The 12,883-nt window shown below is 41.9% G+C and overlaps 1 protein-coding gene across 1 annotated transcript; it reads right to left on the bottom strand.

Annotated features, from left to right (window-relative positions):
* Window positions 1-6,031: 6,031 nt before the first annotated feature.
* On the bottom strand, window positions 6,032-10,928 carry LOC132762734 (C2 calcium-dependent domain-containing protein 4C-like). The gene is made up of 2 exons (XM_060755915.2): window positions 10,851-10,928; window positions 6,032-7,980 (listed from the first exon to the last, which is right to left on the bottom strand). The coding sequence occupies exon 2, from the start codon at window positions 7,968-7,970 to the stop codon at window positions 6,522-6,524; it is 1,449 nt and encodes a 482-aa protein (XP_060611898.2). The 5' UTR covers window positions 7,971-7,980; window positions 10,851-10,928; the 3' UTR covers window positions 6,032-6,521.
* Window positions 10,929-12,883: the final 1,955 nt, after the last annotated feature.

Genomic DNA, 12,883 nt, shown 5'->3' with positions numbered 1-12,883 from the left:
TAAAAGCACAAAAGAGACATGTACAAGAAGGGGAAAAAGGGAGAAATCACCAAAGAAGAATTCAAGAAGAATTCTTTGGAAGCTTTGAAACAGAGGCTGGATGGCCATCTGTCAGGGGTGATTTGAATGCAATGTCCCGCTTCTTGGCAGAATGGGGTTGGACTGGATGGTCCACGAGGACTCTTCAAACTCTTTGATTCTATGGTTCAATGATTCTATGATCATGGAAGACTATCGTACTCAGCCAACGAGGGATCACCTAAGTAAGTATGTAAGTTAAGTAGGGAAGATTAAAGGCCTTGTCAAACTACAACTCTCAAGGTCGCATCACAGGTGAGTTTTAAAGAGCACTAGCACTTTTATAATATACTGCCAAAGTGCCCTGACTTTTCCCATAAAGAGAAGCAAACGCCATAAAAGCACCAGGTGGGAAAAGCTTTGTTTGTTGTCTCGGCCGCTCACCAAGGAAACAATCCTTCCAATCTCGTTTAAATTGTTTGCAGACTTTTTTTGCCACTTGCAGAAATGGACTTTCCTTGTGTCACGGCTTGCATTGCAATGTACGCTTCTTGTACGTCGTAATGGATCTCCTAAGTGGAGATTAGGTACATTTTGAACAATGCTATCCCGTAATACTTTTTGGGGGGAAAAAACCTAGAAGGTTCACAATGTCCTTTGGTAGTTTATGCAAAGCTTATCAGACCTAGTGGTTTCATTTTCCAAAATGCATAGGATAGTTTAATTTTAAACTGGAACAGGTTAAGCTGCTCTTTTGCTGCAAACGGCCCCATTGTATGGCATTCGTCCATCGCGTGCATCTACACTAGTGGTTCTCAGCCTTGCTAATGCCGTGACCCCTTAATCCAGTCCCCATGTGGTGGTGACCCCCTGAAGCCGAGCATGACCCCCCCCCCCAACAAGGGATGGTGACTTATAGTTCTGCAAAGGACAAGGGTACCAGACTGCACAATAGGTCAATTTGTCAAGGCCTTAACAAACAATGAGGACCCCATGAAACTTTGGGAATGGCTAGACCTTCGGGTCTCTGCCTCTCTCTCTCTCGAGAGAGAGAGCTGTAGTTTTCCAAGGACCGTGGGACCAGCTTCCATCCCAGCGCTGCAGGGCTTTGTGTCTTGGCCCAGTGGAACTCCATAGACTCCCTTTGGTGGCTTTTTGAATTCTGCTACATTCCTGGACTTCACTCTCTTCAAGGGCTCGCTCTCTACCCATGAACTTTCTTCAAGACAACCTATGGATTCATGCTGTGTCCTAATATCATCTGCTTTTTATAATTGGTATTATTAGTCTCTCTCTGGGGTCCTGGATGGGAAGATAGCTGCATATGATTTCCCTGTGTATAATGTCTATATGGTTTTTATGTTTCCTTGTATTCTTGACCCTTTGCCCCTTCTCCCTCCAAAGAAATATGTAAGGGAATCCCCTGGCCTTCAGAAACAAAAGACTGAAACCTCCCACCAAAGACAAACTTGCATGGACAAAAGAAGGAGTTTCTTATCTCTAGCCTCGGAAGATGGCCCACTAGAGTAAAGCATTGTTTGACAAAAGTTTCTGTAAGATAAGGGGAAACCTCCCCCTCTGCTTTTGTTTACTTAGCATTAACCTCAGGCTGCCATCATTGTTCTCCTGTCTCACAGCCAGGAAGGATCAGGACACATGTTGACCCTTTGTCTCAGAGAGCACATGGCATTCCTTTGTTTACCCCTTTCCCAGATTCCTCTGTGCTCCCTCATCCCGCCTCCATCTCTCCTGATTGGCTGTCGCCACCAGGTGGCAGAGGTCTCCCCATTGGTTCCTACGGACCACTGGAGCCCATCACCCAATCATGGCAGGGAACAACAGGGAAGCCAGGGCGGGGAGTTTGAACTCTGCAACTTTGAGTTTGCTATAAATATGACTGTATTGGTGTATTCCCCTCATGCTCTGCTGGCGAATGATTGCAGCTTTGCATCTGGTTTCAGCTGAATCACATTAAACTTCGATGGCTCTTCTTCAACTGGTGAGACTTTTCATTGGGAAATCAGGGAAAAATATGGGATGCTTCTCTGTCTCACCAGGGAAAAAAGAACTCTTTGATGAGTCTAATTGGTCTCTGCCTCCTGGCAAAGACCCCTAAATTTTAGCTCTAGAACACCCCAACCATAACATTGTTTTTGTTGCTACTTCATAACAGTCATTTTCCTACTGTTATCAATCATAATGTACATATCAAATATGCAGGATGTATTTTCATTCACTGGACCAAACTGGGCACAAATACCCAATACACCCAAATGTGAGTTGTAGTGGGGTTGGGGGAGGACTGATTTTGTAATTTGGGAGTTGTAGTTGCTGGGATTTATAGTTCACTTATAATCAAAGAGCATTCTGAACTCCACCAGCGATGGATTTGAATCAAAATTGGCTCCCATGACCAATGGAAAACACTGGAAGGGTTTGATGGGCACTGACCTTGAGTTGGGAGTTGTAGTTCACCTAGATCCAGAGAGCACTGTGGACTCATGCAATGGTGGATCTGGACCAAACTTGGCACGGATACTCAATATGCCCAAATATGAACACTGATGGGGCTTGGAGAAAATAGACTTTGACATTTGGGAGTTGTACTTGCTGGGATTTATAGTTCACCTACAATCAAGGAGCGTTCTGAACCCCACCAATGATAGAATTGGGCCAAACTTCCCACATGGAATCCCCATGACCATCAGAAAATACTGTGTTTTCTTACTCAATATGCCCAAGTGTGAACACCGGTGGAGTCTGGAGAAAATAGATCTGGACATTTGGGAGTTGTAGTTGCTGGGACTTATAGTTCATTACAATCAAAGAACATTCTGAATTCCACCGATAGAATTGGCTCAAACTTCCCACATGGAATCCCCATGACAAACAGAAAATACTGTGTTTTCTTATGGTCTTTGGTGACCCCTCTGACACCCCTCGCGACCCCGTCAGGGCTCCCGATCCCCAAGTTGAGAAACACTGATCTACACTTTAGAACAGTGTTTCTCAACCTGGGGGTCGGGACCCCTGGGGGGGGTCACGAAAAGGGGTGTCATAGGGGTCACCAAAGACAATCAGAAAGCACAGTATTTTCTGTTGGTTATGGGAGTTCCGTGTGCCAAGTTTGCCCCAATTCTGTTTGTGGGGTTCAGAACACTCTTTGATTGTAGGTGAACTATAAATCCCAGTAACCACAACTCCCAAATGTCAAGGTCTATTTACCCCAAACTCCATCTGTGTTTCTATTTGGGCATATGGAGTATTCGTGCCAAGTTTGGTCCAGATCCATCATTGTTTGAGTCCACAGTGCTCTTTGGATGTGGGTGAACTATAAATCCCAGTAACCACAACTCCCAAATGTCAAGGTCTATTTACCCCAAACTCCATCTGTGTTTCTATTTGGGCATGTGGAGTATTCGTGCCAAGTTTGGTCCAGATCCATCATTGAGTCCACAGTGCTCTCTGGATGTGGGTGAACTATAAATCCCAGTAACCACAACTCCCAAATGTCAAGGTCTATTTACCCCAAACTCCATCTGTGTTTCTATTTGGGCATGTGGAGTATTCGTGCCAAGTTTGGTCCAGATCCATCATTGTTTGAGTCCACAGTGCTCTCTGGATGTGGATGAACTATAAATCCCAGTAACCACAACTCCCAAATGTCAAGGTCTATTTACCCCAAACTCCATCTGTGGTTTCTATTTGGGCATATTGAGTATTCGTGCCAAGTTTGGTCCAGATCCATCATTGTTTGAGTCCACAGTGCTCTCTGGATGTGGGTGAACTATAAATCCCAGTAACCACAACTCCCAAATGTCAAGGTCTATTTACCCCAAACTCCATCTGTGTTTCTATTTGGGCATATGGAGTATTCGTGCCAAGTTTGGTCCAGATCCATCATTGTTTGAGTCCACAGTGCTCTCTGGATGTGGGTGAACTATAAATCCCAGTAACCACAACTCCCAAATGTCAAGGTCTATTTCCCCCAAATTCCATCTGTGTTTCTATTTGGGCATATGGAGTATTCGTGCCAAGTTTGGTCCAGATCCATCATTGTTTGAGTCCACAGTGCTCTCTGGATGTGGTTGAACTACAATTCCCAAACTCAAGGCCAATGTCCACCAAACCTTTCCAGTTTTTTCTGTTTTAGGTGAACTATACATCCCAGTAACTACAACTCGCATATGTCAAGGTCTATTTTCCCCCAAGAGTGCCTCAAGAGTGCCCCTGGGTGAAATCAACTATACTGCGACTGCTTACTTTGCGTAATGGTTGAGCCGCCCGTGTGTGTATATTTGTATATACACACACATTTGTGTATATATATGTGGGTGTATATATATGTGGGTGTATATATTTGTGTATTCGTGTACATGCATATTGTGTATATGTGTGTGCTTGTCTATATGCATATTTGTGTGTGTATATATGTGTGTGTGGATATGTATATGTGTGTGCATGTATACGTGCATATTTGAGTGTGTTTGTGCATATATATACCTATTTCTGTGCATGTGTATATGTATATATATGTGCGTGTGTGTGTGTGTGTATGTGTATATTTGAGTGTGTTTGTGCATATATATACCTATTTCTATATTTCTATCTATCTATCTACGTGTATGTATATGAATGTGTGCATATGTATATGAGTGTATGTATATATGGTGTATTTTGGGTTTTTTTAAGTCTGTTCTGCTGGGGTTTTGTGTGTGCGTGTGTGTGTTTATGGGTGATGGACACTCGTTGGACTGTTAGGTGTCTTGTGTCCAAATTTGGTGTCAATTCGTCCAATGGTTTTTGAGTTCTGTTAATCCCACAAACGAACATTACCTTTTTATTTATATTGACTAGCTGTCCCCTGAAGCCATAAAGAAGACTCCAGCAAAAGCATTCCAGCGGGGAAGCATGCGGGGAATGCGGAAGTGCTTCATCAGCATCGCAGATGGACGATGAAAGCGACAGCTCCCCTGGTGGCCAGAAAAAGTTAAATAGCCTCTGTGTATGTCTGTATATGTTTGTATGTCATAAATTGGCACTGAATGTTTGTCATATATGTGTACACTGTAATACACCATGAGTCCCCTGCGGGGTGAGGAGAAGGGCGGAATAGAAATGCTGTGAATAAATAAATAAATGGCGCTTGGAGGGATCGTTCGCTTGCCCAAACCACAAGACACACAGATATGTCTATATTTTGAAAAATAATTTATTTATTTTTAAAATAATGCAATTTATTAAAATAGAAAAGGGAGTCAACACACACACAATAAATAATAAATAACTTATGTCTGTTGGCAATGGAAATCCATTCCTAACATGGCCAAACTTCTGCTCTCTGGGTGTTTTGGATTCCAACTCCCACAATTCCTAACAGTTGAAAGTCCAAAACACCTGGAAGGAGGGCCGCAGCTGACCCATGCTTTTGCCCTCTTGGAAATGGGCACGTAAGTCAATCAAGGGATCATCTGCATACCCACGTTGTGGGAGGTGAAGTCCAAAACACCTGGAAGGAAGCTCACCTTGATCTCCGGGTCAGACGTAGTTTGCGTCTGGCAAGCAGACGGGAGGCTAGCTCTGTGAAAGGTCATCGCAATGCTTTTATGATGCTGAGAGCCTAATTTTTTTGATGTTAGAAAGGTATTTAGGCCTCCTGGAAACTCTGTGAAAGTGTCAGTTCAACGTAGCTTACTAGCCTGAAAGCTTCATGGAATAATCTTATCGCGGAAAGCAGTACGCTTGGGATTTCTTGCATGGTGATTCATGGGGCAATGGTTTCATTGGTTGTATCTGGGACTCTGGTTTGAACTTTGCCAATAGGATTATGTCTCCTGTTTTTGCCTGAAGATCTTTGGAACTATATTCTGCTTTTAACCTTAATCTTTCGAATTTTGGAGGGATCGTTCGCTTGCCCAAACCACAACAGACACACAGATATGTCTATATTTTGAAAAATAATTTATTTATTTTTTTAAATAATGCAATTTATTAAAATAGAAAAAGGAGTCAACACACACACAATAAATAATAAATAATTTCTGTCCATTTGCAATGGAAATCAGTTCCTAAAAATTCTGCTCTCTAGGTGTTTTGGATTCCAACTCCCACAATTCCTAACAGTTGAAAGTCCAAAACACCTGGAGGGAGGGCTGCAGTTGGCCCATGACTTTGCCCTCTTGGAAATGGGCACGTAAGTCAATCAAGGGATCATCTACATAAAGTCCAAAACACCTGGAAGGAGGGACGCAGTTGGCCCATGCCTTTGTCCTCTTGGAACTGGGCACGTGAGTCAATCAAGGGATCATCTACATAGTCCAAAACACCTGGAAGGAGGGCCGCAGTTGGCCCATGACTTTGTCCTCTTGGAAATGGGCACGTAAGTCAATCAAAGGATCATCTGCATACCAACGTTGTGGGAACTGAAGTCCAAAACACCTGGAGGGTGGGCTGAAGATGGTCCATGCCTGTCCAGTTTCAATGAATACAAAATTGGCCCATTTTCATGTGGCAAGGAGGAGGTGAAGAGCCACGCGGCTCTCAGCCAAGACCACGTCCCTCTTCACACCGCTGCCTTTGTTGACGGCTTTTATCCGCAGCGCAAAGTCGTAGAGATCGTCTTCGGCCAGGCCGACGAAGAAGAAGTCCTCCTTGAAGATGGGGTTGCGGCTGCGCTTGATGCCAGTGCTGCGCTGTTTCTGCATCTTGCCCGGCAACAAGGCAAACGAGACACAACAGTGGATGCCTTTCGGGTCAGCGGTGGGCGGGTAGAGACCTTCGGCGCTGATGAGCCGGACGCGGAGGCGGCGGTTGTGGGGACAGTACTCCGAAGACAGTCGGATGATGGCCGCCGGGCCTACGGCGATCACACTCTCGCGGCTCAGCCTCTCTAATTCTATAGGGAAAACGGGGAGTGCGGAGAGGCTGTACGAACGAGGAGACGGCTCGCAAAGGCTCTCCGAAGAGCGCCGTGTTGCGTTGGGGCTGCTGTCAGTAGAGCTGCCGCTTTCATCCGCAGATAAAGACCCGGCTCGTCCAATTCGGGATCCGTTGCTTTTCGATTTAAGCAATCCGTCATGGCTGAATGCTTTGAAGAGCGATCCGCATCGTTGTCCCAAACGTGGGGAACTAAATGGGGACGAGTCGGTGGACGAAACGGTCGTATCGCTGTCCCAAACGCATTGACGCTGCCGTTGAAGAGACTGGACGGTGATAGGTCGGGTTGTCTCTCGTCCGTGGATGGGAATGGTCAGGTCTCGTCCGCTAAAACTACCAGACCGCGACCCGGTTGTCTGTATGGGAACGGTCAGTTCTCGTCCGCTATAACTACCAGACCGTGACCCGGTTGTCTGGATAGGAACGGTCAGTTCTTGAAGCGACCGGACAGTGATAGGTCCAGTTGCCTGGATGGGAACGGTCAGTTCTCGTCCGCTATAACTACCAGACCGTGACCCAATTGTCTGCAGTTCTCGGCCGCTATAACTACTAGACCGCGATCGTGGCAAGCTCAAGCCACAAGCAAAAGTTCCTTCGCTATGGAAGATGGACTCCTTCCGCCGCGTGTGAGGACTCTCCAACAAAGTGCAAAAGCCGTAAGAAGTCTGTGCCTTTTGGAAATGCGGCAACGACAAGGCCGCTTGCGAGCGAGGGTCCGAATTGGTGCCGTCCTCCTCCTCTTCTTCGTCGACGCTTTCCACCTGGATCAAGTGCGGCAGGAATTGCTCCTTGGTTTGCAGACCCGTCTCGGTGATGCATCGGTGCGGCAAGAAACCCGAACCGGGGTTCTTCGACGGTGGAGAAACGGACGACAGCCTTGGCGGGATGCAGAACTCCGGAATGCGGTCCGGGGTCAGGATGTTGGCGAAAGGAGCGGCAATACCGGACGGTGAAGTGGACAGCGAGGCGGAGGCAGCGTCCTCCGAAGAGGAGCGGACTTTGTCCAGCAGCCACATGGCAGCAGACCTGCAAAGGAGGAGAAACAACAGCGTTGTAAAAAGGTCGTCCGTGAAAAAGTCACAGCAGGGCAGCAGATTACAGGAGGTGTCTTCATAGACCTGTCAGCAGCCTTTGACCCCGTAAATCATCACATTCTTCTATAACAAAGGACGACCACCTCACCCGCCTCAAAGGAAACCTGCTACAAAACAGGAGCTTTTTTGTTGAGTTCCAGGGCCAGAGAAGCAGATGGCGGACACAGAAGAACGGCCTGCCTCCGGGGAGCGTGCTTGCTCCATCCATGTTCAACATCTACACAAATGGCCAGCCACTGCCAGAAGGGACAGAGAGCTTCATCTATGCTGATGATCGTGCCATCACCGCTCAAGCAGGGAGCTTTGAGATGGTTGAACAGAAGCTCTTCAAAGCTCTAGGTGCTCTTACTGTCTATTACAGGGAAAACCAGCTGATCCCTAACCCATCTAAAACACAGACATGTGCTTTTCATCTCAAGAACAGACAAGCATCCCGAGCTCTGAGGATTATTACCTGGGAAGGAATCCCACTGAAGCATTGCAGCGCACCCACATACCTGGGAGGAGTCACTCTGGACCGTGCTCTTACCTACAAGAAGCACTGCCTGAACATCAAACAAAAAGTGGGTGCTAGAAACAATATCATACAAAAGCTGACTGGCACAACCTGGGGATCACAACCAGACACAGTGAAGACATCTGCCCTTGCGCTGTGCTACTCTGCTGCTGAGTATGCATGCCCAGTGTGGAACACATCTCATCACGCTAAAACAGTGGATGTGGCTCTTAATGAGACATGCCGCATTATCACAGGGTGTCTGCGCCCTACATCACTGGAGAAATTACACTGCTTAGCCGGTATTGCACCACCTGACATCCACCGGGAAATAGCAGCCAATAGTGAAAGGACCAAGGCAGAGACATCTCCAGCTCATCCCCTGTTTGGGTATCAGCCAGCACGCCAATGACTTAAATCTAGACATAGTTTTCTAAGAGCTACAGAGACACTCGCTGGAACACCTCAGCAAGCAAGAGTCCAAAAGTGGCAGGCTCAAACCCAGCACCTCAGCCAATGGCTGATACCAAATGAGAGACTCCCTCCTGGGCACACAGAAGACTGGGTGACTTGGAAGGCATTGAACAGACTGCGCTCTGGCACCACGAGATGCAGAGCCAACCTTCAGAAATGGGGCTACAAAGTGGAATCCTCGACATGCGAGTGTGGAGAAGAGCAAACCACTGACCACCTGCTGCAATGCACCCTGAGCCCTGACACATGCACAGTGGAGGACCTTCTTGCGGCAACACCAGAGGCACTCCAAGGGGACAGATACTGGTCAAAGGACATGTAATCCACTACCAAGTTTGCAAAATCTGTGTTTTTATTTTTTTCTTATCTATTTGTTTGTTTTGTTCTGTTAGAAATGTAATACAATGTTCTGGTTGCGGATGACACGATAAATAAATAAATATTATATGTATACATTGTATTATAATGATAACATATTATTAGTAGTAGTATTATATTGCATTACATTATATTATAAATATTATTTGCATATATTATATTATAAATATTATATGTATACATTGTATTACATTATATTATAAATATTATATGTATATACATTACATTATAATTATACGTATACATTATATTATAATGATAACATTATATTATTAGTGGTAGTATTATATTGCATTACATTATATTATAAATATTATTTGCATACACATTATATTATAAATATGATATGTATACATTATATTATAATAAAAACATTATATTATTATTAGTATTATATTGCATTACATTATATTGTAAATATTATTTGCATATATATTATATTATAAATATGATATGTATACATTATATTATATTGTAAATATTATTTGGCATATATATTATGTTATAAATATTATATGTATACATTATATTATATTGATGACATGATATTATTATTAGTATTATATTGCATTACATTATATTATGATAACATTATATTATTAGTAGTAGTATTATATTGCATATATATTATATTATAAATATTACATGTATACATTATATTATAATGATAACATTATATTAGTAGTAGTATTATATTGCATTACATTATATTATGATAACATATTATTAGTAGTATTATATTACATTACATTATATTTTAAATATTATTTGCATATATATATTATATTATAAATATGGTATGTATACATTATATTATAATGATAACATGATATTAGTAGTAGTATTATATTGCATTACATTATATTGTAAATATTTGTATATATATTATGTTATAAATATTATATGTATACATTACATTATAATGATAACATTATATTATTATTAGTAGTATTATATTGCATTACATTATATTTTAAATATTATTTGCATATATATTATATTATAAATATTATATGTATATATATTATATTATAAATATTATATATATACATTGAATTATATTATATTATTAGTAAAGCACAGGAGACAAGATGGAACTGTTTCCTTTGCATATTTTTTCCCTTTTCTATCTGCTGCTTTCCTGCATCCTTCTTTTCCATTCTTTCTTTCCTCCCATCTTCTATGCAACTCTCTTTCCTTTCCATCTCTCTATCTTTTCTCCTTTTGTCTCTCTTTCTCCCTACATCCCTCGTTTCTTTTCCTTCCTTCCATTCTGCAACAAGTACAATATTTATTGCATTGGGAAAAAAAACTTCAAAAAGTCATAATTCTATGCAAATAATCCCATTGCTTTTGGGAAAAAAATAATAAAAAATTAAAAATAAGCCCAAATCCAAGCAATTAAAGCAATTAAGACATTTTTCCCCTGCTAAATGAGTGAAGGGTATGCCTACCTTGCAAAAGCAGTGTTATTCTCCGGGATAAGGCAGCAATTCAGCAGCAACTTTGCTTTCCAGATTGATCTCTCAGAGCTAGATTTTCCCTTTCTGGAGGCTCAAGTGAGAGCAGGCTCTTATTTATGGTCCCAGGGAGGCGCGCCGGAGCCAATCAGAAGGCGAGGAGCGAGCGTGCTTGGCCGGGGAGGGCTCTGATTGGCTGAGGCGCCTCCCACTCCCTGGCGCCTGCTTGGCTGATGCTGCAGCCTGCTTTATTTTATTTATTTTTTTTGCAAGAAGTTCCTTTGATTTTCTTTTCTTTTGTTTATTTCTCGAATTGCAATTCCCAGTTTTGGAGGGTTTAAAGTCGGAGAAGGTGAATAGGACTGCAATGCCCATGCTCCACTGTTGGACTAAGCCTTCTAGATGCAGAAAATATATAATATATAAACTTATATAAATAAAAATGTAATGTTTGTTTGTGGGATTAACACAACTCAAAAACCATTGGACGAATTGAGACCAAATTTGGCCTCAAGACACCTACTAACTCAAGGTGTGACCATCACTCAAAAAAACACCGAAAAATACAGAAGAAACCCCCAAAATGCATTACAACATATGTGCAAAACGACATATATACACAAACACACATATACATATATACACACACACACAAAACACATAAACACAGACTGGGCCACAGCACGGATGCGCAAAATGACATATATACACAAACACAGATATATACACATATACACAAATATATACACATATACACAAATATATACACACACATATACTCATTTTTACACACACAAAACACATAAACACAGACTGGGCCACAGCAATATTATTATATAATATAATACAATATCATAATATCTAGAAATAATAACTTTGCAATTGTAATATAATATTAATAACGTAATGATATATTATATATACTACAACTTCTATATAATGTAATATATTATATAATATTGACAAGCTGGAATGTCTCCAGAGGAGAGCGACTAAAATGATCAAGGGTCTGGAGAACAAGCCCTATGAGGAGCGGCTTAAGGAGCTGGGCATGTTTAGCCTGAAGAAGAGAAGGCTGAGAGGAGATATGATGAGAGCCATGTATAAATATGTGAGAGGAAGCCACAGGGAGGAGGGAGCAGATCAGGGGTCTGGAGAACACATCCTATGAGGAGCGGCTTAAGGAGCTGGGCATGTTTAGCCTGAAGAAAAGAAGGCTGAGAGGAGATATGGATAAATATGTGAGAGGAAGCCACAGGGAGGACGGGGCAGATCAAGGGTCTGGAGAACAAGCCCTATGAGGAGCGGCTTAAGGAGCTGGGCATGTTTATCCTGAAGAAGAGAAGGCTGAGAGGAGATATGATAGCCATGTATAAATATGTGAGAGGAAGCCACAGGGAGGAGGAGGGAGCAAGCTTTCTTTCTGCTTCCCTGGAGACTAGGACGCAATGGAACAATGGCTTCAAACTACAAGAGAAGAGATTCCATCTGAACATGAGGAAAAACTTCCTGACTGTGAGAGCCGTTCAGCAGTGGAACTCTCTGCCCTGGAGTGTGGTGGAGGCTGTTTCTTTGGAAGCTTTTGAACAGAGGCTGGGTGGCCATCTGTCAGGGGTGATTTGAATGCAACATTCCTGCTTCTTGGCAAAATGGGGTTGGACTGGATGGCCCAGGAGGTCTCTTCCAACTCTTGGATTCTATGATTCTATAATACTAATAGTACAATATACTGGTAGTGTATTATATATTGTGGCATAATAATAATTGTAATGTAATATTAATAAAGTACTATATATATATACTACAACTTATGATATAGTATAATATGATATATAATACTATATAATATATTATATAATACTATACTATAATATAATATATATTATATATTAATATAATATAATATATAATATTATATTATATATTATAATATATAATATAATATATTACAATATAAAATTTTATAATATTATATATTATATTATATCATAATATATAATATTATTATTATATTATTATATTATATT

This window comes from Anolis sagrei, chromosome 9 (assembly GCF_037176765.1).
Source record: "Anolis sagrei isolate rAnoSag1 chromosome 9, rAnoSag1.mat, whole genome shotgun sequence".
Taxonomy (NCBI): domain Eukaryota; kingdom Metazoa; phylum Chordata; class Lepidosauria; order Squamata; family Dactyloidae; genus Anolis; species Anolis sagrei.
This window is presented reverse-complemented; position numbering and strand designations above follow the sequence as displayed.